General features: G+C 48.1%; 1 protein-coding gene across 6 annotated transcripts in view; it reads right to left on the reverse strand.

Annotated features, from left to right (window-relative positions):
* The window catches only part of CRACDL (CRACD like), a 494,359-nt gene that overhangs the window by 168,159 nt on the left and 299,734 nt on the right, over positions 1-26,466 (reverse strand). For all 6 annotated transcript variants that reach the window (XM_078658203.1, XM_078658205.1, XM_078658204.1 and 3 more), the window contains exon 3: positions 23,280-23,448. In XM_078658203.1, coding sequence (XP_078514329.1) covers positions 23,280-23,448 — 169 coding nt within the window. The remainder of the gene's footprint in view (positions 1-23,279; positions 23,449-26,466) is intronic.

Below are 26,466 nucleotides of genomic sequence, written 5' to 3' on the forward strand. Positions count from 1 at the left end.
ACAAACTTAGAAACAGTAAGAGAAGTTTAAAGAACGTAGAAGGGCGTGGTAACTTGCGTGCTTCCATTTGTCGAGCTGCAATCCCGCTTCTCCCAGAGCACTTTCTTTCACGAGTGTGAGATCTGGGTGTCCATTACAGGCGCGCCGGACTGTCCCGGGGAGTCCTGTTCCAAGTGATGGATTTCCTTGACTAGTGGATGGATCAAGTCCTCCACCTCCTCCTCTCCCCCAGACGCGCGGCCCTCCGAGTCTTCCTCTTCATCTCCTTCGGATCGAATACCATTGCGTAGGCAACTGAACCTCGAACCCGCCACTGAGTTGTTCCCTGGTGTCGTCGATCCACCACTCCGAATGTCCTCCGTGGCCCGGGATCGGTATGGGGTCGCCGGTGTCAACTTCCTCACTCTCCGTGATTTCCGTCTTTGTGGTTTTGACATTTCCCAGCGTGGCCTCTCCCGGACTGATCTGTCCAAGGCTTCCCGCCCCGCGGCTTCTCTGCTGTTCAGTACAGGGCGTTCCTCAAGCCATTGCCAGGCGTCTTCCGGATGTGAGAAGAAGAGGGCTTTATCCTTGTAGATCACCTTGTGCTTAGCGGGGAAAAGGAGCATGTATCGAATGTCCAAAGTCCTCAGTTTAGCCTTCACAGAGTCGAACGAACGACGTTGTTTCGAGACTTCCTGACTGTAGTCCGGGAAAATCATTATAGTCGCGTTCTCCAACCGTATTTCCCCCAGTCGTCTGGCTTCTTTCAAGATGAGATCTCTTTCCGCAAAGTTCAAGAAGCGTGCTATGACAGGTCTCGGTCTCGCCCCCTCCGGAGGTTTCGCTAGGAGGGCCCTATGCGCTCTTTCAATGATGAAACATGGAGAGAACTGTGCCGTCGGGAAGGTGGTTTTCAACCAAGCGTGGAGGAAGGATATCATGTTTGTCCCCTCGATTCCCTCTCTAAATCCCACAAAGCGCAGGTTGTTGCGTCGCGATCTATTTTCTGCATCGTCCACCTTCCACTGCAGCTGGCGGTGCGAGGCCTGTAGTTCTGCCATATCCTGCTTCAGGGCAGATATCGCCGTATCGTTGTCGTTTATCCTCGTTTCGGTCTCCGTTACCCTCTCAGACAGTTTCCGGAAATCTTGCCGTAGCAGTGTGACCTCGGAGCCCACTTCCCCGATCTTCACCTCCAAAGCCGCCCGGGACTCTTGGATATCCGTCCTAGATGCTTGAATGGCCTCCATCAACAGCGCCGTGTCGTTACGCACTCCGGGCGTCATAGAGTGGTGCTCCACCGTGGGTCTAGACGCCGCAAAGTTGTCCATGGGGCCTTGTTTCGCAGTTTTGGGGACCACGTCTCTCTTCCCCATTTCTGCGTTCTAGTCGGGTGAGGGCCGTAAGCTGCAGACCCCTGCTGAGCCAATAGTGGCGTTGAAGCCGAGGGGGGACGAAGCGTGACGTATAAGGCGGGTTGTAGACCCCTGTCGCCCCCGGGGGCCGACCCCCAGCCAGTGATGGATGTGGCTTCTCCGTGAGTGTCCAGACCCGTCCCGTGGTGGCACCTCCTGCCCCCCACAATGAGCACAGCCCGCCAGGTGTTTAGGGCCCCCTTCACCGTCGTTGCCTGCGGCTCTCCGGGTCTCCCCCTCACCACTCCGGCGAACAGGGCAGCGAGCAGACCGGCACCTGGGGGGGGGAGGGGGGTATCGCGGGATCCGGAGCCTTACCGTGGGCTGAGCACACCCACGCCGATCATCTCATTCAGGCCTCCCTCGCGCACCGCCGCCATGTTGGTGCAGGGTCCGGGTCTTTGTGGCGGGTGCAGCAGTCCAGGTGTCAGCCCCGGGGTCGCCCCTCTGACAAGAACACCCCCGGGCCGCTCCGCCCCTCGAAGCCGCAGTCAGCGGGTGCGGACGCCGGAATCACACAGGCGAGCAGCCCGGCGCTCCCTCACCAGCTCCGTGTAATGCCGGCCGCCATCTTGGTAAAGGCGGCCGGTCGTCGGTGTTGCCCGTGCTCTGCGCCGCACTCCGGGTGGCTGCCTCCGCGGACCGACCTGTCCGCCGCGTCGTCTAGGCTTCAGCCTCCGACCCCCCCAAGCCTCGGGTAGCGTCTATGCGCCCCAGCGACTCGCGGACTCCACGCCCGCCATCTTGGTCACGGTGAGAGGCGCCGGGTCGGGGCTTCGGGCTCGGTGTGCTGCGTGGTTTTGCACCGATAGTGTGGTCGATGCACCTCCGGTGGTCCCAGGGATGTTGCGGCTCTCGTCTGAGTGCGTTGCGCCTCACTGGGGATAATGTAAACGTCGGATCTGTGAGCAGCTCGGCGGGAGCTCCGGCAAGTTACTTCTTAACCGGCCATGCTGCTGGCCACGCCCCCCTAGGTTATACCACCTTTAAGCCACAATTTCTGCAAACATAGGTGGTAGAAATATCATTCCAACTTCTCAGGCATCATGGTGACATTCATAAATATAGGGTGGGGAGGGGGCAGTGCAGGCCTAACAACAAGCACTGTCTTTCTATAGTCCCATCACATCTTTGACCCTCAGTTGATGTTGTTGCCACTATTTTGAGCATGACCAGCTGGTCTAATATCATTGCGGTTTTGGAGTAGACCCACTTTCATTAGCTGTTCTTCACGCAGGTCTCACTCAGCTGTGCCGAGATAGAAATGGACAAAGTATTTTGCTATTTGTACAGTAAAGTCTTTAAGCATAGGATTAGCACAGTGCTATCCACGCCGAGCTGTAAAATGACAAAAGCCATTTACCGTGGATAGCACTGTGCTAATCCTATGCTAAGACTTTGTCCATTTCTATCTCGGCGTGGATAGCACTGTGCTAATCCTATGCTTAAAAACTTTGATAGGGGGGCGTGGCTACGAGGGCGAAGATGGCGGACGTGGCTTGCTAGAGCTCCCGCCAGCCCGATACCTATCCGTATATTTATCCTGGCCTCCGGACCCCTGTGACACCCCACACCTGCGGCGGAGGTTGCGGCACGAGAAAGGAGCCCTCGGGTGCAAGAATCGGGATTCCAAGAGCTCTGGCGGTAGAAATACCGGAGGCGACATTCTGAGGCCTATCCGCATCGTGGGCAGCCGGGGCTCGAGTTTGGTGATCCCCGACCGGAAGCGCCCTTGGTCGGCAGGCTGGTGGAGAGGCGGGACCCGCGATTTGGGGCCTGCGCAGTCAGCGGAGCAACGGAAGGCAGTGTACAACGGCCCCGCGGAGGTGGAGAGGGTCCCGGTGCCACAGAGGTGCAGTGACGGAGCTGCGGCCTACTTCGGGCAGCAGGAGCCGGGGACTCGAGTTTGGCGACCTCCGTCACCGAAGGTACAGTGCGGGCAGCAGCGAGACTGCTGTTGGAGTGGGCCCCCCCGAGTGAGACTTTGCATACGATCTGGACCTGGGGGCTCGTGCGCGGACCTGTCCCACTAGAGTTGGGGGGCCCCCCCCTGGTGCTTGATATCCCGAGTGCCGGTACACTGGTGTGAGAGAGGGAGGGGGTGCGCGCGTCGAGCCCCTAGGTCACTGAGCGACGAGCGGTGGAGCTGGTGGAACTGTTGCCGCATTTGATCGCCCTGGGGTGACGGACTGTGGTGTGGGGGACCCCCCAATCGCCTGCTGCGAGTGTTTGGCGGAGGACAGCCGTGGCTTGAACCGCCTGGGAGCAGAGACCCTGAATTCGGTGGATTGCCCCATCGGCCCCCTCGGCAGCCCCGTGGAGGTGGTCCGGTGTTGGTGGTGACCATTGGTGCCGTGAGACCCGTCACTGAGAGGTCTGTGAGGCGGTAGCCCCGGATAGTGCCGGATCATGACCAGAGGTGGGGGAGGGCCTGCCAAGCAGGGACCCATCGACAAGTTTACGGGCCCGAGTGGAGGCTCCGGAGCATCTGGTGGTCCGGGGTCGGGCCCCGACAACGCAGCGCTTATGGCGGCCATTACCCAGTCCAGGGACATGCTGGATGCCAAGATTGGGGCAGTTGGAGCCGACGTGACCCTATTGCGCCAAGACCTGCGCAACGCCGTTGCACGGATAACAGAGACAGAATCGCGGATTTCGGTTGTGGAGGACAATGTGGGGACCCTGAAAAAGAAGATGGCGGCGATGGAGAACATTCAGCGGGGCTTGGCGCTCAGGGTGGAGGATGCGGAAGGACGGGCGCGCAGAAATAACCTCCGCTTTGTGGGCTTTCCGGAGGGATGTGAGAAGGGGCACATGGAACAATTTCTATCCCAGTGGCTGGAGAGTTGGCTCCCCCCGGACGTCCTGTCCCGTTGCTTCGTGATTGAACGCGCCCATAGAGCCCTGACCCAGAAACCGCCGGCGGGAGAGAGGCCTAGACCGGTGATCGCTCGGCTCCTGAACTTTCACGACAGGGACACGATATTGCGGGAAGCCAGGGCAAAAGACTCCCTTCTTTTTGAGAACCATAAGATCATGATCTTCCCGGATTATACTAGGCTTGTGCAACAGCAGCGGCATTCATTCATCGCCGCCAAGGCGAAACTTCGGGGCCTAAAGATCCAATATTCCTTGCTCTATCCGGCCCGCCTCCGGGTGGTCTTTCAATCCCGCACCCATTTCTTTGACGCGCCGGAGGAGGTCTTCAAGTGGACCGATGAAACTGTGAACGTCGGGCCCCATGCTCAGCCGGGATTGAACCCGGGCAGATCGAGAGACTCATCGCAGGACAGGGGGGACCAGACGGCCCGGGCCGCACGACACAGACGGTCTCGATCTAGAAGACGTTCTGCCTCGAGGAGTGGTTCTCCTGCGGGGACACAAGACGCCCCCGATCAAACTGGCAAGGGATGATGACATACTGTGGGGCTGTACATTCTGCTGGGAATGATGAGGGCTCCAGATGGAGAGGAGCTGTCTCCTAATACTTTGCTGTATTGAGGGCTGCCTGCTGCACCCCTGGTTGTGGCTAATCGACTTGTTTGTCTCTTTACGGGAGGGGTGGGGAGGGTGGGGTTCGGGGTGCTCCTGATAGGGGCTACTTGCCTCCTACGTTGGTGGGAGTTGTCAGGGGAGGGGGGAGTTCGTACTGTTTGAAGGGGTAGTTGGGATCCATTGGTATGGTTGGCCTTGGGAACTATGTTTTGGGCCTGAGGACACCCATGCCGTGACAGATACTTCAGTGTTTTATGAGGTATAGGGGTGAGGGGTATGGAAGTAAGGAGGGGTGGGCCAGGGTAGGTTGGGTTGGGGTAGGGGTGGGGGAGGGGGTTGTTGTTGTTACGGGGAGTAAGGGCGTAAGGGGTGAAATGCACGTGATTTCCAATGTATTGCTGATGCTTGAGATGTGTGGAGGGGCGGGGCACTGGAGGCTGGATGGGTCCATTTCACTTGATAATGGCTGACACAGCGCCGTCGGGGCTCCCCAGGGAGTCCATACGAGTAATAACTTGGAATGTGAGGGGGATGCTCGACAAGATCAAGCGGGGCGCTGTCTTGCGGTGGGGGAAGAGGGAGGTGGCTGATGTGCTCTTGTTGCAAGAAAGAAAACAAGTTACTTACCTGTAACTACGGTTATCCAGTATTGGTATCTTTCATAGATTCACATGCCTGAATCATTCCCCGTCGTCGAGGCGGGAGTCCCACGGTAAATAATATATATAATAGCAGTGCCTAAAATTTCTTGTAGTAGGCTGGAAAAGCCCAAAGGCCTAACTAGGCCTCAAAACTTAGCAGCCTATCTACATCATTATGTAAAAAGACCTGAAATAGTAGCCTCAGCCAATCAGCTGTCCTCACCCTCTAGAACCTTCCCAGCCCAGGCAGTTCTCCTTAGATTTTCCCAGCACAAGTGAGAATTAGTATCCATAGAAAGAACTGCCCTACCGGGGAGGAGGGTGGGTGCATGTGAATCTATGAAAGATACCAATACTGGATAACCGTAGTTACAGGTAAGTAACTCGTTCTCTTATCCAGTATTAGGGTATCTTTCAGAGATTCACATGCCTGAATCAGAATAGCAAGCAGTAACATCATGTCTGTCGATAGAGGAAGGTGGGAGACAAAGAAAAAACATATATCTATCCCCACTCAACCAGGAAGGTAATAGAGTACAAAACCTGTTTAACATAACATATGCATCAAAACCTTCAAAATATGACTGATAGGACAGCATTATAAATATGTAAACTTTAAAGCAGTATAAGAAAGACTATAAGCTATCCAACCTTAGTGAAGAAGATGCTGCAACACTGCATCACCAACAGCTGTGTCATCCTGAACCGCCGACTGCAGACAGTAATGTTCGGTAAAAGTGTGGACACTTTTCCAAGTAGCAGCTCGGCAAATGTTCTCCAGCGTCACTCCAGCGAAAAGGGCCGTAGATGTCGACACTGTTCTTGTGGAATGAGCTTTGACCTTCCTTGATAAAGGTCTGTTGGCCTTGTCATGACAGAAGGTAATTGTAGAAGACAACCACCTGGCAATAGTTGCTTTTGTGACAGCTTGACCGAAGGTGGTTCTTCCATAGGCAACAAAAAGTTGTGTAGATTTACGGATGTCTTTTGTTTTCTGCAGATAAAATTTCAAACACCTTTTCACATCCAGAGAATGTAAAACCCTCTCTGCAGGAGTTTTTGGATCCGGGAAAAAGGTTCTGAGTTTGACCGGTTGATTAATGTGGAATTGAGTTGGCACTTTAGGAATGAATTTTGGATTGGTCCTAAGCGTAACAAAGTCCTTCGAGAATTGCAGAAAAGGGTGAGTAATAGTGAATGCCTGTATTTCACTCACTCTGCGAGCAGAAATAAGAGCCAACAGGATTGCAACTTTCCAAGTCAAAAACTTCAGTTCTGCTTTATGGATCGGTTCAAAAGGCCTTTTCAGAAGTTGGGAAAGAACAACATTAAGATCCCACTCCGGAGGAGGAGGACGAACTGGAGGGAAAGCCCGGAATAGTCCTTTAAGGAATTGTTTGATCAAAGAGGATGAACATAAGGATGGTTTGTTGGAATTCTTCCTGAATCTGGAAATTGCTGCCAGATGCACTTTAATAGAAGAAAAGGCTAGACCTGACTTAGCCAATGACAGTAGGTATGGAAGGATGGCTTCAGGAGGAGCCTGAAGTGGATGAACCTCATTATCTCCACACCATGAACAGAACCTCTTCCACTTGAAACGATATGTTTTGATGGTACTTTGCGCACGTGCTTGTGACAATATCTCCCTGCAGTCCGAGGAGATGTTTAGGTCTTTGAACTCTAGGAAGTCAGGAGCCAAGCGTGCAAGTGCAGCGATTGAGGATCTGGATGATGGATTTGACCTCCCTCTCTTGTCAGCATCGACACTGTCGGTCTGAGCCGAAACGGAGGTTGTTGAGATAGTAGGAGAAGCTCCTGAAACCAAAATTGCCTTGGCCAACGTGGAGCAATGAGGATGAGGGTGCAGTGTTCCCTCTTCATCTTTTGCAGCACCCTGGGAATGAGCGGAATCGGAGGATAAGCGTACGCAAACATTCTGGTCCATCTCATCAGGAGGGCGTTCCCTCTTGACCCCCGTCCTGGGAATCTGCTGGCATAAAACAGGCACTTGCTGTTCTGCTGTGTGGCAAACAAATCCAGCGTCGGCTTCCCCCAAAGCCGAAAAATTTTCTCTACTTGATGTTGTTTGAGTTCCCACTCGTGACAGGCCATAAACGTTCTGCTGAGACTGTCTGCTAGAGAGTTGCGAACCCCTTGTACATGCTCTGCCCTGAGGGATATGCCGTGACTTAGGGCCCATTCCCACATCTCCTGAGCTTGCAGTGACAGGGTAAGAGATTTCGTTCCTCCCTGTTTGGTTATGTAGAACATGCTGGTGGTATTGTCCGTACGCACCAGCACGGACAAATTCACAATCCTTGGTAGAAAAGCTTGTAGGGAAAGAAAAATGGCCCTTAGTTCCAAGATGTTGATGTGCATCTGTTGGTACTGATGAGACCATCTTCCCTGGATCCAAAGGTCCTGAAGGTGACCTCCCCAACCTTCCATGGACGCATCCGTAGTCAGGGTAAACTCCGGAATCTCTTGGAGAAAGGTGAGTCCCGGCGACAAGTTGTGTGCCTTTGACCACCAGAGAAGAGCCTGTTTCATTTTGACAGCGACTTTGATGCGGTCGTCGAATGATCCCTCGACCTGCTTCCACTGACGAAGTAACTCTTCCTGCAACGGTCTCATTCTGAGCCTTGCCATAGGAATGAGGTTGATCGCAGATGAACACATCCCCAGAAGGGAAGCATATATCCGAACTGAAAGTGACTTTTTTGCGGATATCTGTTTTGCTAGTTTTACGAGCTTGTTTTGTCGCTCCTGTATCAGGTATGCCTTGCACTGGCATGTGTCCAAGACTGCACCCAGAAAAGTCAATTGTTGACGAGGTTGGAGCTGAGATTTCTTTGAATTGAGGGTCAGTCCTAGATTCGAGAAAAGTGAAAGCGTTCTGCTGACCGCTTCCATTGTCGATTTTCTGGTTGGACCTTTTAACAGCCAGTCGTCGAGGTATGGGAACACCTGCATTCCCAGGGACCTCAACATTGCAGCCACTGGAGCCAGGCATTTGGTGAATATTCTGGGGGCCGATTTGAGGCCGAACGGGAGCACTTTGAACTGGAAATGGACGCCGGCCACTTGAAACCTTAGGAATTTGCGGTGGTTCGGGTGAATAGGGATGTGGAAATATGCGTCTTGCATATCCAGAGAAGCCAGAAAGTCCCCTTCGTTGAGACAATTCAGAATGTCCTTCAACGTCACCATGCGGAAACTCTGTTTCTTTAGATATTTGTTGAGTTTGCGCAGATCCAATATCGGACGCCACTCTTCCGAATTTTTCTCCACGAGGAAGAAGCGAGAATAAAACCCCATCCCTTTTTGAGAAGGAGGGACTCGTTCTATCGCATTCTTGCGTTGCATCTTTAAGGCTTCTTTGAAGAGTAAGCGCAGACGAGGGGGAGGGGGACCCCTGGGCGGCGTTGTTGGAGGCTTCTGCAAAAACTCCAAAGTGTGTCCCTTGCTGACCAAATCCAGGACCCACTGATCTGAAGTTATCTTCCGCCATTGGTGGTAAAAGGCGGAAATCTTGGCGCCCACGGGAAGGGAAAGGTGAGTGGCTGACATCCGGCAAAGCTCATTGGCGCTTGTTAGAATCTCGCCCTTGATTGCCTGAGCGTCGTTTCCCTCCTTGCCGAGAGAAAGAACCAGAGGCAGGCTGCCTGTAAGAAGATTGGTAATAGGGCTTGTTGTAGTTGGATTGATACTGTCGATTTTGTTGGTTGGAATAATTGCCTCTTGATGAGTAACCACGGCCTCTTGCTCCTCTAAAGGACCCCCTCTTGTATTGCAGGGTTCCCAGAGATTTAGCTGTATCGGTATCAGTTTTAATAGCCAATAAAGCGTCATCAATGTGCTTCCCATACAATGACTCACCATCGAATGACATGTCCAAGATTTTGGTTTGGACCTCAGGTCTGAAAGTGGTTGCCTTGAGCCAACCTTGACATCTAAGCACAATTGCTCCAGCCAATTGTCTAAAGTTGGTATTAGAAATGTCCAGGGCGCAATCAATAATTTCTGATGCCGCCCTTTCGCCTTCTTCCACAATTCTGCGCACCTCCATCTGTTGATCCTCCGGGATCAATTCAAGATATTCCGTGAGCTCAGACCACATTTGTCTATCATAACGAGCCAGGATAGCTAATGAATTAGCAGCCGTAATGGATGCTGCTGCATTTGCTGAAAACTTCTTTCCAATTGCATCAAGCCTTCTTCCCTCTTTGTCAGGTGGCGTTGAAATGGGAGCAGAAGGATTTTTGGACTTCTGCTGCGCAGCCTGAGAAATGACCGAATCCGGTCGAGGATGACCGATTAAACAAGCAGGAGTATCAGATGGTGCTCGATACTTTTTGTCTATCCTTGGCAAGACTGCCGGAATGGAAGCTGGAGTTTTCATTATGTTGAGGCCTTCCTTCCATATATAATCAATAATAGGTATGGCCCTGACCACTCTCCGATATCCCTCTTTAAAGTCATGTAAAAAGCAGTCCGACTGCTCAACTGTGACAACTAACTCAAATCGATTAGCAGCTCTCTGCATAATATTGTGGAAACCTCCAATATCTTCAGGTGGAGAGTCTGAAGGACGGGGAGGAGGTGGAGAAGGCGTAGGGATGATATAATCCTCCCAAGGATCCACCGGAGTGTTATCCGGTAACTCTCCCTCTTCCCTGCTGTCTTCACCATCATTGGAAGAACTGTCTACAACTTGAGGAAGTGGAGCAGTATGTTGTTGTGGCGACAATGGAGCTCTTGGCGACGGAGGTCTTGGCACAGTAACTGGAACAGGTGATCCAGCAGGCGCACCTTCATTGGATGGAAATCTCTGGCGATAATCTGCCAACATAGCCTGCAAATCCTGTATTAAGGAAGTTGGTAAATGTGTCGTGTCCTCAGACCGAGGAGGTCTAGTATGAGGGGACTGATATGGTGTTGAATAAACGTCATGCATATATTGTTCTTGAACTTCCTCTTCATCATCCTCCTGATATTTAATATTTAATTGAGAAGGGTGACGGGCAATCCCAAAGGGACCATCATCCTCTTCCCCTTCATCCGACTCTTCTTGCATGTATGTCTCCAAAATGTGCGATGGCAAAAGTGGAGAAATATGGGAATAATCCTTCCGTTTATACGTTTTCATTTGAAAATGAGTGAATTGTATCTTTGCTGGAGGGGAACCATGCATTCGATGAGCAGAAGACCCGGTAAACGGATTCTCCGTCGACGGTCCTGTCAATGTAAAAGATCTTGCCGTCGACGAGGCTGTCAATGGTATCGTCGTCGACGAGTCCTTCGTAGTCGGGACCGTCGATAATGTCTTCGTCGACGAGACCTTCGTCGTCGGAACCGTCGATGATGTCGTCGACGGGTCCCTCGTCGTCGGGACCGTCGATGGTATCTTCGTCGACGAGTCCTTCGTCGTCGGGACCGTCGATGGTGTCTTCGCCGACGAGGCCTTCGTCGTCGGGACCGTCGATGGTGTCTTCGTCGACGAGGCCTTCGTCGACGGGTTCGACGTTGGAGTGTTCGTCGACGAGTTCTTCGTCGACGAGACCGTCGATGATGTCTTCGTGGACGACGAGGCCGTCGATGGTGGCTTTGACGACGAGTCCTTTGGCGTCAATGGTTTCGTCGACGACGGCCTTGTGGTCGTCGACGGAGCAGAAGATTTAGTCGACGGGGCCTTCGTTGAGAAGGATTTCGACGACGGTAACTTGGATTTAGACAGCAATGGTGGTACAGACATCAAAGGTGACGTAATAGCTGAAGTGGTAACCATAGAAGTAGAAGAGGAGGTAGAAGTCCAAGTAGTAGTAGGTACAGACACCAGAGAGATAGTCTTAGCCTGGGTTGTACTCACAGTTGAAGAAGCCGGTGCACTCTTAGAGGGTTCTGAAGCTTTCTGAGAGGTTTTTAACTTTTTCTGTCTCTCAGGAGAAGCATTCTCTGTGGATCTAGCTCTCTTGCTAGAAGTAGAGGCTTTGTCCTAATCATCTGTGGATGAAGACTTCAACCACAAAAGAACCCTTGCCTCCCTATCCCTGATGGTTTTCTGAGGGAAGGTACGGCAAATTCGACAGTCCTTCACCACATGTGAAGGGTGCAGGCAATATATACAGTCAGAGTGCTTGTCATCTACATGGACTCTCTTCTTGAAGCAGGTCCCACAAGGTTTGAAAAGAGCCTTCTTTTCCGACATTTTAAGGTTTGAAGATCAAAAAACTGAGTAGGCACTCAGGGAGACTCCCTTACACACGAAGTGCGGTGAAAATCTGAGGAGAACTGCCTGGGCTGGGAAGGTTCTAGAGGGTGAGGACAGCTGATTGGCTGAGGCTACTATTTCAGGTCTTTTTACATAATGATGTAGATAGGCTGCTAAGTTTTGAGGCCTAGTTAGGCCTTTGGGCTTTTCCAGCCTACTACAAGAAATTTTAGGCACTGCTATTATATATATTATTTACCGTGGGACTCCCGCCTTGACGACGGGGAATGATTCAGGCATGTGAATCTATGAAAGATACCCTAATACTGGATAACACACATGTTGGGGACAAAAGTGCTTAGCCTGCAAAGGTTTGGTTATCAACAGGTGTATCATGCTGGATTCTCGAGGGGGTCCAGAGGAGTTGCTATACTAGTGCACCGCAGGCTAGCGTATGTCCATGAGAAACAATGGTCTGACCCACAGGGTCGATACGTCTTCATTAAGGGGATGGTAGGGACGGAACCTGTGGTCTTTGGTAGTGTCTATGCTCCTCCCCCGTTGCAATGGTCCCTGTCTGAGAAGTTGTTTGCAGTGTGGGCGGATATTCCGGAATCCTTGGCAGTGCTGGGGGGTGACTGGAATGACGTTATGGATGTATGTCTGGATCGTCGGAGATTGCAGGGGGGGTTGACAGCGGCTGCCCCTACCCGGTTGAATGCACTGGTGGATGGGATGGGCTGGGCAGATGTGTGGCGACATATGCATCATAGGGCGCGAGATTTTACGTATGTTTCGGCAGTGCATGGTTCGTTTTCACGCCTGGATTATGTCTTTATGCCCCATGCTTTTCTTGACAGGGTGTGGGAGACCGAAATATTACCTAGAGGGTTGTCGGATCACTCCCCGGTAGCAGTAAGGATGGGACTGCGGAGGGCACGTCAACAGTTCCGCTGGAGAATGTCCCCGGTGCACCTTCAGCAGGCCGTATATGTTCAACACCTGCGCGGTGCATTTGCGCATTATTGGCGGGAGAACCTGGTAGAGGAGATGGATGCAGTCGTGGTTTGGGAGGCTATGAAGCCCACCTTGCGAGGGGTGGATATTGCATGGTGTGCGGCGGCGCGCAGTCAGCGTAGGGAAGCGATTACTGAGGCAGCAGCGCAGGTGGGACGTCTGGAACGGCAGTGTCAGGAGGGTGGAGACGAGGTGGCGGTAAGGTTGCTCCTGCAGGCGCAACAATCATACGCTTCTGTGCTCCTAGATGAGGCTCGACAGGCTTGGCTAGCCACGCGGAGCAGAATCTACCAATGGGGGGACAAATCCTGTTCTATGCTTCATAGACTGTGCCAGCGTACTTTCCAACCGATTACACTTCCGGGCCTCGCCGACGTACATGGGGTGGTGATCACGGACCCGTCGGAGCTGGCGGCGAGCTTTGCCCTCTACTATAAGGAGTAATACGCTGCACGGGACTGTCTCTCGGCCGATGGGATAGATAAGTTTATTAGAGACCTGCCTCCGAAGACGGTCTCTGACAAAACTAGGAAAGCGCTGGACCTTCCCCTTACAGCGGAGGAACTGGGAGACGCGCTGGGGCAGCTTAATACTGGGAAGGCACCTGGACCTAGTGGCTTCCCCTGCGAATTCTATAAAACCTTCCATCTCCAACTGGGGTCCCACTACCGTGCTGCGCTGGAGGTGGCACGATCACGAGGTAGACTGCCTGCTGATTGGCGTCATGCCGAGGTGGTGATCTTTCAGAAGCCTGGTAGGCCCCCGGACAGGCCGGAGTCTTATCGCCCGATCTCCTTACTTAATATCGAGGCCAAGCTGCTGGCTAAAGCCTTGGCTAACCGATTGCTCCCGTATGTGACTGACCTGGTTCATCCGGACCAGGCCGGCTTTATGCCACATAGAGCGACAAGGCATAATATTAGGCGGGCACAAGCGGCGGTTGATGCTATGGGGGCCAAGGGAGAAGGAGCGGCCCTACTATTGGCAGATATAGATAGAGCCTTTGACTCAGTCAGCTGGAACTACCTGTTTGCGCTCCTGCCGCACTTAAACCTGGGTCCGGTATTCATCTCCTACGTCAAACTGCTCTACACCGATATCACAGCGTCTGTGCGAGTCTCGGGGGCGGTCTCCGAGAAATTTTCGATTGGCCGCAGGACCCGACAGGGGTGCCCGCTCTCTCCTTATCTATTTGCGTTGGCGATGGAGCCTCTGGCCTCCTGGGTGCGTATCGACGCACAGATGCGGGGCTTTGAATGGGGAGGACACGTCACCGACAGAATCGCGTTATACGCGGATGATGTCCTCTTTTTTCTTACTGACTTGCGCAGGTCGGGCCCCCGAGTTCTGGAGATTATGCGCATCTTTGGTGAGGTCTCGGGCCTGTTTCTAAACCCACGAAAGTCCACCCTGTGGGTGTTGGGAGGTGGAGTGGTGGCTGACCCATGGGCAGCGACATTGCAGGAGGCGGCTGGGGGACTGAAATACCTGGGGGTGTTCCTCACTGAATCAGCCGACGTGGCGTGGGAACGCAACGTCGTACCGGTGTGGGAAAAAGTCCAGACGGATGTCAAAACATGGTCTCGAATGCCTCTTACCATATTCGGCAGGTCGGCGATCTTTAAGATGGTCGCGCTACCGCGCCTCCTATACCAGATACAGAACCACCCCCACCCCATCGCGCCCAAGTGGTTTCGCCAGGTTAACTCTGTGCTGAGCCGCTTCCTCTGGGCTGAAGGGGCAGCTAGGGTGGCGTTGCGAACATGCTTCCTATCCACATACTGTGGTGGTATGGCCACGTCCGACCTGTTGTCCTATTATCAGGCCGCCCACTTGTTGGTACTCAACGAGTGGTGGTACGGGGACAGAGGAGACCCCGCCTACGCCCTAGAGCGCTCATTGATGGGCGATAATACGCTGCACACGATTCTGTACTCTGCCAGGTTGAGGCGCGGGCTGCCGCGTACTGCACAGGTGGTATTTATAGTGTGGCGGCAGGCGTTGCGTCGCATGGGTTGGTGGGGCAGATTGACAGCGGAGACCCCATTATGGGGGAACGGGAGGCTCCCCGGGCTGGCCTCGCTGCAGGGGTTTGCTGGATGGGATGCGGTTGGGATCTCATCCCTAGGACACGTGCTGACCGGGGGCGCCCTCAAATCCTTCCAGGAGCTCAGTACCGAGTTCCACATGCCCAAGACGCAATTTTTTCGCTATTTGCAGCTCCGGCATGCCCTGGAGCCTAGTCTCGTAGGTCTGGAATCGTTGCCAGAGTTCAGCCCCATAGAGGCGAAGGTCTTCATGGGCGACCTGGGAGATAAGAAAGTGTCTAAAATATACCAAACACTGGTGACACACTGTTCTTCCTCCCTACTTCCCCTTAAGGTGACGTGGGAAAGGGATGTTGGACCGCTAGATGAGGATGATTGGAGGGAGGCGCTAGAATCCCCGAGAGGGACAGCAATAGCAATACGACTCAGACTTATCCAATTTAAATACTTACACAGGGCCTATTACACCCGGCAAAGATTGTGGAAAGCGGGCCTGATTGTGTCGCCGGACTGCCTGCGCTGTGGAGCTGAGAGGGGTACGCTACTGCATACCGTGTGGTCGTGTGCGGGCCTGACTAGATTCTGGAGTGGTGTTTGGGGATGCTTGTCTGAGGTATTGGGGTGGGATCTGCCCCGTACCCCCCGATTGGGGCTCCTTCATGTACTAGAGGGGGTTGGCGGGAATATTTACAAGCGCCACCTGCTTTTACTGGGGTTGGTGGTCGCAAAAAGGGATCTAGCTAGGGCGTGGAAGGGAACGAGGGCCCCCCCGCTGTGTGCATGGAAGGCGGGTCTAGACTTCTTCATGGGGTTGGAACGCCCGGTATTTGAGGCCAGAGGATGCCCCCGCAAACACTATAAAATCTGGAAACGTTGGGCGGAGTATAGGGGGTTGTTCCTGGACCCCCCCGACAGACCGAGACGAGGATATGCAGGTTGTAGAGGACCCTGAAGCCTGAGGGGTCGCGCCCTCTCAAGCACACAAATGTCATGTACTGATAGCTTGTTGTGATCACGTGCAAGGGGTTAGGGAGGGATAAGGGGTGGGTAGATGGGCAGTTGGTTGAAGGTGGGGTGGGGGGGTTTGTTTTTCTTTTCTCCTCTTGTCATTGATTAAGCTATGCACAATTCTGAAATGCAGGAGGAAGGTCCTTCTCCTACCTGGCCGCCAAGACCTGGAACTCCCTCCCGACCCACCTGCGCCTGACCCAAGACCACCTCGCCTTCAGGAAGAAGCTCAACACCTGGCTGTTCGGGCAGTAGCAGCACCCCCCCCCCCCCCCCCCTAGCGCCTTGAGACCCTCCGGGTAAGTAGAGCGCTCTATAAATGCCTATGATTGATTGATTGATGGTTATGATATGTGGTGGTAATCTCTGGCTGTGGGGAGCCACGTGATTGCTTTGCCTACTTAAACAATAAAAAATTTGTTGTGAAAAAAAAAAAAACTTTGATAGAAAAGCAGACATTTGTGGTGAGCAAATTTAGAGTGTCGCTGGTGCTCTATACAGGAGCTGCCTTCCACCTAAACTTGGGAACTACCCAGAGTTCTCTCCTTCTTTTTTGCATAATTTATGCGTCACTCTATGCCTGCAAGGGAATTGTTTTGACTTATACTGGGTGCTTCCTTGTGTCTGGACAAAGCTAAACCTCTCCGAAGAGCTGTAATGACAGCAAAACACTTGTCAGAGGTTGCTTTTATTCATTTCAGGTTGGCTTGGATGGTATTTTACTAATCCAAAGCTGTAATATTGTGCCTGGAGTGGTAAATGGCTTTTGTCATTTTACAGCTCGGTATGGATAGCACGGTGCTAATCCTATGCTTAAAGACTTTGCTGTACAAATGGCAAAAGACTTTGTCCATTTTTATCTCGGCGTGGATAGCACTGTGCTAATCCTATGCTTAAAAACTTTGATAGAAAAGCAGACATTTGAGGTGAGCAAATTTAGAGTGTCGCTGGTGTTGAGGGTGCTCTATACAGGAGCTGCCTTCCACCTAAACTTGGGAACTACCCAGAGTTCTCTCCTTCTTTTTTGCATAATTTATGCGTCACTCTATGCCTGCAAGGGAATTGTTTTGACACACACATATATATATATTTATACCCACTATTAAAACTTAAAAGAAATGTCATGTGTATATGTAAAAGTTAATTAGGTTTGGGAAAAAGTTGCATTCTCACCATAAGACAAATTTGCCATCAGAGCATATAAATATTATTGATTCTATGTATGTATCGATATTTATATAGAGGGGTTTACACCAGCCACTAAAACCTTACGAAGTGTAACTTGTAAATATGTATGTATAAGTTAATTTCAGTTTTGTATAAAAACAAAAAACATTTACAAAAACTCCCTTCCACCTTTGTCTCATCCATCCTCTCTCTGACTCATCTCAAACCTTTCTGACTACTATAAACTCCCTAATATCTTTCTCAAACTTCACCCAACCATGTCACCTAACTAACAGACAAGCAAAACCACTACTTACGAAATTAACTTACTCCTTACCCTTTCAAATCCATTCCCAGCCTTCTATCCCTACTCTAAACTCTACTAAACACACAAGAAATCAAGAGCACAAATCTAACTCAACTAATGCAAATGGAAAAAATAATAAACTCCTATTACTAAACATTAACTCTAATCTTGGGTTCTGGAGTAGTGTGCTACTCACCATACAGCAATCCAATGCTTCATCAAGAGTAGTAAAAGCTATATAAATACACTTTACAATTACAATCTCCAACTGCAGCACAAACAAGGATGCCACAGATGGCCACAGGAAAGTATGCTCATGTAGACTAAGGTTAGATATCCTGAGCGGGGTAAGCCATATATGGTAGACAGAAGGACAGAGTTGCCATGGGGAATTTGTATGCCGATTCTCCCAGTCCTCCCATACAGGCTACAGAGCCAAGGCAACTTAAAGGGGAACCACTGTATTGTGCTGCAATCAGATAACACCATTCATATAGCATACACAGCCATGAACATATATAATCATACTTCACGTTATTGCCATCATGGCACAGAAAGAAGAGAAGGACCACAGTTATCGGAAATGAATGGAATTTCAATACATGGGGCATTAGAACCTGTCCTAGATGTACAAGTAAAGAAGTCCTGCGCTTTGTATTGAAAATTAGGCCACTATCAACGGTTTTCCCGTAGCTTAGTGAAGGGACAGTAGTCATCCTGCATTAAAGGCAGAGGTACATTTTGGGTGTAACCCCTGTTCAGAGAAGGCTTTATAGAGGAGCAAACAGGAAATGTGTAGCATTTCCAGTGGACTGTGATATTAAGATCAAAGGGGGAAAATCTCAGAGCAGGCAAGAAGAAAAAAAAGAATCTAAGAGCAGAATCTTCAGAGCTGTGAGAGAATTTCCATCCCTACACAGTATAGTACAGATTTTGAAGTTATGGTATTGGTGATTTTTAGCCTGCAGCTAGAAGAATTAGAAAGATGACTTTAGTTTCCTGAATTAATGCAAAACCGTTGGTATTCTTAGGAGGAGAAAGGCATAAAGGAATACTTTGATCAACTGATCAGGAAAGCATTTCACAGGATGCCATAATCGTTGTTTATTCAGGATACAAACTTCTACTGCATGTGGAAAATAAGTGCATATAGTTAAGATTCAAGTACAGGGATGTTGTGAGTAAAAGGGATACACAGCGGACCCCAACCTTCTTTTGACTTTGTACTTTCTATCATGCAGGAAGGAGGGAATAAACTGCACAAATAATGTCCATTAGCAGCAGACTTCTGTCCCTCCTCTGATAAGACCCTATTAACCATCAATGTGCTATAGTATGGCTCCCAAGTTAAATCTATGGGTCTGAAAACAAGACCTTTCAGCAAGTGCGATTCCAGCGACCCAGGCAGAATTTAGCCGAGCTCAATTTTCTGGACATCTCAGCTCTGATGACTACTCAATCGCCAACTCTAGCCTTCAGTTTGCTCATTCTCAGGCTGGTATTCGTGCTATAAGAGACATCAAACAGGTGTTTTCATAAACCAATTAGATAAATTAGTTGATGAGCGAGAAATTAATGGATGTCGTCTTACATACAATGATTCTGTACAGAAGATGGAAAGTCAGGTCCACAGGTCTGCCCGTACCACAGCTTGCCAAAGTAGCTCTGGAGATAGCAAGGCCAAGAAAAGTTGCAAGGATACAGGGGGAGAGGTAACTTCTCTCCCCTTCTCCCCTTGTCCTAGGACCCTACATTTTTCTACATCCAACTACCTCAACACACAAGAGTGTTTTCAAAAAGGGCATAGGAAAAATATCAGTACTCAGAAAATTCTACCAACACTTTTTATTAGTCCTGATGCATTCTCTTAAAGTAGCGTTCTCCCTGGTCAATTTGCTATCTTCCTTGACCAACAGCTTCTTTCCATTCCTACCTTTTCTTCTGACAGAGCCATCAGGTCTTAATACCTTTGCCAAGTGGACATATGTTACATTTGATCTTTTATAGGAACATGGACCTGAGGAAGACAGTCCTCCTATATGTTATACTGTCGGTGATGGGCTTTATGTTATGGCTCTTTCAAGGGGTTATTTATGACAGACCCAAAATAGCTGCATGTTACACCCTTAAGAGGATTTGGGAATGTTAGCTTCTCCTGGAAGTATGCCAACAGTCAATCCATAACAATTGAGAAGCAAACATTACAATATAGCAAAACTGAATCTTGGAAGCGTCTATGCCAAGGGATTTCCCACTGTGGTACAATAAAGCTGGCAGAGTTAACATTTATTTTTTATTTTTATCATGGATGAGTGTTACTCGGCATTTCATAATCAATCCATGTATACTATTTTCTCTCCCAGAAAAATCGAACCCACTCACCTTGGAACTTCAGTAGTGAATGTGGGGATTGTGTCCTGGTTGGAGTATGCCAATTATAGTTATCTGGGCCTTCTGGTGTACTCCACTTGTAAACTTCATGGTGTTCTGAATATGGCTGTCTGATCCCTTTATTGGCTCCCTGCAGCTCAGCAGACACAGTTTATAGATCCTCTGTAATGCCCATAAAGCCTTGCACAATGTAGGACCAAACATCTTTCAGGACAAAATGATTGGATATACCTCAGCATGCTTATTATGGTCTGGGTCACTGTGCAAGCTCCAGGCTCCAACTTTTAAGTCATCTATATGTGATGGATGTGCCTCTTCCATCGTATGTCCCCAACTGAGGGGCATGTTACCTCACAATCTTTGTCTCAGAAAGAATTGCTATGTGTTTCAGAAAGCTCTTAAGATCCATCTGTTGTGTCAATGTAGTCATTTTCTTGATTTTCCCCAGTCCCCAAGGTTAATTACAGCCTTAGTGCCACAAACCCCAATGGTGAGATTCAGAATTACCTCACTCACTCTATCCTCCCTCTACTGATCAGTCATACCATGTCTATTCTTGTTTTGTTTCAAGGATCAGTCCTAAAAGCTCCAGGAGAAGCCGCTCAAGGAAAAGACTCACGTTCTGATTATGATTTTGTCTCTTAAATTTTGCGACTTTTGGGATGCCTGTAATAAGACACACAGAAGAGCATTCTCACTTGTGATGATGTACCTGTCCAAATCAAATTGCTCTTTTTAATCTCAGATATTGCACTCTAAATTGTAGTGTTAAATGACAGTTTTTATATAGCTTTTAAGCAATTCAATAAATCACTGTGAGTGCTAGTGGATTATTGGCCAAAATAAAGTGCTGAAAATTCTGAAGAGAGCGCATATATGTTTTGTATTTAGCTGGAAATTAATTGGTTAGCACTTTAAAAAAAAACACAAATCACCCGCCCCCCCCTTTTTTTTTACACTTTTAGTTCATGATTGGAGGTAAAAAGGCATGGAGTGCTTTGTCATAACAAGTAACATAGCTCAGTGAGTTACTCGCCCAATGTGGAGATCTATGTGCAACATGCGTGTCACAGGGGTAGAATTCCAGGAATGGAAAACTCAGAATTTCGATCTTCATCCTCCTCTGGTTGATGTAATGATCATCATCATATTGGGAAATAACACCACTTGCTATTTTATAGCACTATGAAATATGAGTATTTATTTAAACAAGCACTACCTGAAAGGTTACTTGTTGCTATGTTTATTATCATGAAGTCTGCAAAGCATTAATCCTAAGTAGCAACTTATTCCCCTTCAAAGTGTTTTCCCAAGCCTCCTCTGGTACCACAGGCTTTCTTTCTCCTTCTAATAATGACACTACTGAGAGTGTAACAAATTATATAACAGATTCATTAGCAAACTCCATTCACAAAAGGGAGAGAACAATGGGAACAAATATTTGAGAATTGTATACTGCACCTTTGTATTAGTGAGATTTTCCCAGATCTCCACTTATCCCTTTGAAGCTCAGAGTTGAAGTTCAGTCCAAAAAGGATCACTGAATGGCATCACGTATGGTTTGTGACTAAACGTAATGCAAGAAGGGATCTCCTAGCTGCTGTTTATTAGGTGCTGAAAATTCTAGATTATCACTCCCCTGTCCTGCTGAAAGAGGGGTCACAGATCATGCGAAGGTGGCTTTCCATGAGGTGGATTCTCATCTTCTATATACTATAATCCTGATGATTCTAGTCATCTGCAGGACCAGGAGACGTTGGGATGCCACCTGTCAAGAATCTAATATACGTGATCATGATCCTACTGTTCATGCATCACATTAGGACATTGGCCCAATAGGTGGACAACTACACAATTTCTGCACCTACAACTAGTACCAGAGCTCGATGCAGAGGAGCACCATCATGCCTGTTGTCCCCACACCTCTCCATGTATTGTGACAGACCTGACAGGCAGCCACTCAGTTATATCAAAGAGTCCTGGAGACCAAACATACAAAACCCTTTTAAGGATTGGGGTTGACCCTATGAATTATAGACTAATAGTACCACAGCAGGATCCATTTATTAGAGGGGTCATTTTTAGGGAACCTACAAACCTCAGAATAAACTTCTAGAGAAGTTCTAGAATCGATATGAAGAAGAATATCCTGAAACCTATCAATCAATATAAGTGTACTGCTGGGGGTCCAGATAAACTGTTCCCTTGTCCCGCAGAACTTCTAAACATGTTGAATTCCACTAAATAATTCATAGCAAAAAAACAACCTTTTCAATGATGTGGATAGAATTAAGGACAAACTCCTCTCCCTAACAAAGGTGCGCAAAGGACCATTTAATGCCAGGGAGAAGCACAAACAACTGGCCTGAGCCCTCCCAGTTCGTCTCAGTGATCTTTAAGTAACTAGTTATGTTCCTGCTTACAAGTCAGCAATCTCCTGTAAAAAATCATAAAACTAGAATATGGTGTGCTTGTTAATTAAAGTTAACTAATCCCTACACACATTTCTTGATGGACAGCTGGGGGGAAAGCCTTATGAAATGCTGAGCATTCTTCGATGTGCAGTAAACAGAAAATAGATGCAGAATACACCAGACCAAAGGAAAAATAAATAAAGCTTTGTGTTCGAAAAATAATATGTGAGAAAAAAAAACCTTGGGAGAAAAGACCCTATGTATATTATCACCCAAAAATTACCCATACTCCAGTTCTAAGAGGCGGACAGCAGGAGAGCCAGGTCAAGGAACATCCAGTGGAAAACCCATGTAGCATCCCAGGTCTTGAGAAATTCTTTTTACAAAAATGATGAAATTCTCCATACCGGGGCACCACCAGGTGCTTGTTGACCTGCGTGTATTACATGAGCTGGATGTACTACAAATGTTTTCTAATTTAACATGAACAAGTAAATTAAGGAAACAACATTTTTGCTTGACAACAATAAATTAAAGATTGAGTACCTATGTGATGGTAACTGGCAGGATTGGAAGGAAGGTGGCACCAAAACAAGGTTTTGAGGCTGTATACTATCAACTTGTGTACTGCTGTAGATAGAAGTACCAATCAAATTCCACTTCACCATCTGCCTATCATCAGCAACTTAAGTCAAATGCATCCAGTCAGTAGTAAAGCTAGGTACTGGGGACATAAGGTAATTGTGGATTTTATTCCAACAACTGGTTTCGGTTGTATGCCACAATATCACAACTAAATCGATCTACACATATATCAACTCCACAAATACCAACTATCAACATGTACTCATGGAGGGCACACATACTGAAGCACAGATTGACAATTAATAACTCCACATGTATTCACCTTGATGATAGTTGATACTGTGGAGTCAGTAGAAGTATAGATCGATATTTAAACTTTGACAGGATAGAAGAACGCCCTTGTCTCTCACATTTGCTTAGTAGTGTTAAATGAGGGCTAGTAGGGGGACCATGAACAAGGTAACATTGAGATGCATGTTTTTTCAACTATGTATGCAATTAATCTTTCCCTTTGAATTTGAAATATTAAGTCAAACACGGCCCAATGGCCTTCACCTTTGAACGGCAGATAAGCAGCTGTAAAAAAATGCCATACCCCGTTTCATCTTCAGAATCATCGTCCATATGCATAGATTCCGGAAACGTGACATCGCTGGTAGACTGGCTTGGTTTCAGCCCACTCTTGTCTAGAGATGGTAAAGCCTCTTTACGTTTCTTTATAACAAAGAACTTTTTGAAATTCTTAAACTTTGACTTTTTTTTTCCTGGATGGAGGAAACACAGAAATTCTTATTATTTAAACTAAACAAAGAATAACAGCTTGACATCCTTCAAAAAGATAAAAAATCTAGTAGCAAATCAATACAAACTTTAATGGGGAATTAGACGAAAATTAGGACCACTTTTAGTGAAGACTGGGAACATCCTATACTGTGAATATTCAATTATACTGTAAAGCACTGCTAGAAGAAATCTACCACTTTGTGTGAAAATGGGAATGGGAGGGTATGGGAATAAGCCAACAAGAAGTATAATTTACACACCAAAACAGCCCTTGCACTAGCAGACACGTGAGCCATTTCATTCAGATTCAAGCAATACCCAGCCCTGCATGCCAAGTTAAAGAATCTACTACAAAATGGGTTAATAATGAAATGCAGGTGCATGCACAGTTCAACTACACCACCTCATACCCTTCCACCATGTTAGGTGGCTTTCAGGTCACCCATCCCTTTTGTTACGATGATGACAAAAGGCCTTAAAAGGTACTTTACTCAAGCTGACCGTGATACTCTCAGTACAAAGTAAAGAAAAAAAACCACAAGGGACAAATCCCACAAATGTAAGGTAAGAAAATGAGGGAGAGATAGGGCAGTGGAATTCCAACAGAATATGTTCCCTACTGACCCTAAGATGGGGGTGTCACCGCAAGGAGCAGGGAACAGGAGAAAGCATTCAAAGGTAGCCTCAGTCGGTTATAAAAATAAACAAGACTTGTGAGCTAGATTCCAAACGCAATTCACAAGAAACTGAACGAAAATGAAAATAAGGCAGAAAACTCTGGAAAATATATTGTTTGTGTGTTCAGCAATGGTAAAGGGAAAACAGTGAAGGGGAAAAGGAGTCACAAGGAAGCTGGAAAAAATATTATATCTGCACTTACATTAAAATTAGTATTGTATAAGGTTGTATGCTATATATCTCTATATCTATATCTATATCTATATGAGAGAGAGCCTAGGATGCGACCCAAGTAATTACCATTGGCTGAGATTAATTCAAGCATTCCATCCAACCCGTTTTTGTATACTTCAGTGCTATGCTCTAAGTGGGACAGGTATACCCAGACGTGGATCCGATGCGCACTGTGCTACTGGAACCAAGCTATACGTGACTGATGAGCCCTAATAAGGACAAAACCAGTCTTGAGTTGCTTGTGTTCTGGTTCAGGGAAGAATTGACCTGACAATTTAGTCTGAACTGTTCATACTGGAAAAGGGTCAAGACTCGTTTCCATATGGCTGGAACCAAACTGAGACATCATGGTGTAAAAAATAATGATGGACTGGTATGCGAACCTGAGTAATCACCAGTGGTTGAGCTTAATTCAAGCATAACACCCATCAATCAGAGGGTGAGTGAGGGGCAGAGTGCATTAAAGTGTGAAGGGTGTGATATAAAAATGTCTGTCGGAGTCCACTGAAAATGTATTAGGTGGTCACAGCAACATGGTTAAAATGCAAGACGGGTAGGGATTCAACAGATATACCTAGTACATTAGGTCAACATGTTTCTGCACACAAACATTCGTCAGGACCGAAATATCCAGTCACACTGTAAAAAGGTGATAAAAGTGAAATTATACAAGACACCACTGGAACTGTGTGGCCCGATGTTCAACGTCCCTCTTCTTTAAGAGGGAAACGTGAAACTATTGTGCAAAAAAGTAATGTGCACTCTCCATGCTCTTGGACCATCTTGTGGTGCCCAGCTGAAACTACTTGGAACGTCCCTGAAGGAGATGGCAGACTCTCTGCCCCTCACACACCCTCTGTTTACGCTCATTCTTGGAGAAAACACCTCAGCTCCTCCCATAGGGGAGTCATAGCCCACACCTCGGTATGAGGAGGGAGCCTATATGATGAAGCATGTCACCTAATGGTGAGTGAGGGTTCTTGTCCTGAGGGATATTTCCCCCTTATATGTCTCCACAGAACACTCGCCCTTCAGTATCTTTCCCGTTTTCCTCTCACGAAGACTTAGCCAGTTGTACTCTATCGTGAATTGTAAATTCTTCAAGGGATTAGTACTTTCTGACTCAGACAGATCACATCTGACCCCAAGTGTGTAGTTGACTTAATGGTTGTATGCCACAACGTCAAACAGAAATAGCATCTGATACAAATAGTGTGTTCTAAACCATTTTAGGGGCGCTACGTGGGACACAATGTATATGTCTGAAGATATTCTCACTACTGTATTCTGGTATTCTTGTATCGTACCCGTTCAATAGAATAAGATGACAGGGTGACTTTGGAGACACCGTGACTCAAATGAGTCAACGACCTTAGTGGGGAATGAGAAGATAATAAACAAATAAGGGTACAGGCATTACTTACTATGGGTTTCAGAAATCCGACATTCAAAAGACTGCAGCACAATATACTGCATCAAACATATTTGATGCTGCCAAGATTACAAAAAATGTACCCTGGAACACCAAGCATATGCCCAAATTGTAAAGGTGAGGGAGAGTACTTTACAGAAATGCCCTGGTCCTTTCTGATCAATACTGAAATCTGGCAATGGATCATCACACAATACGATACGATAAACTCACAAACCAACACAATATGTGCAATCTTGAGACATGTCTATTTGGCCTAATGCCTAGATCCAAGCAACAAAAGATGAAGTGCAGATATACCCAATTGGCATTCCAACTGGTGTTCGGCTAGCCAAAAGAAGTATTGCCATGGATTAAAACACAACTAATTACCAACAAGTATCCAAATGAAGATCTACCTTTAAAAATAGGCTGAAGCTACGGGCACTGTACTATATGCACAGTGACATAGAGGCACAAGAGGCGCTAACATAGATTATTGGGATGCAGTCCTACTCTCGGGGGCCCAAAACAAAGACAGTAAGCCCATATGAAAGATGTTACAACCTAGTATCTATTAACATAGGGATACGCTGAGGCTGAAAACATCGGACTACTTCTACCAAAACACAAATGTTTGTGGCATGACTACTGAAAAATGTATATTGAGACAATG

The sequence above is a fragment of the Lissotriton helveticus genome, chromosome 8 (assembly GCF_964261635.1).
Source record: "Lissotriton helveticus chromosome 8, aLisHel1.1, whole genome shotgun sequence".
NCBI lineage: Eukaryota > Metazoa > Chordata > Amphibia > Caudata > Salamandridae > Lissotriton > Lissotriton helveticus.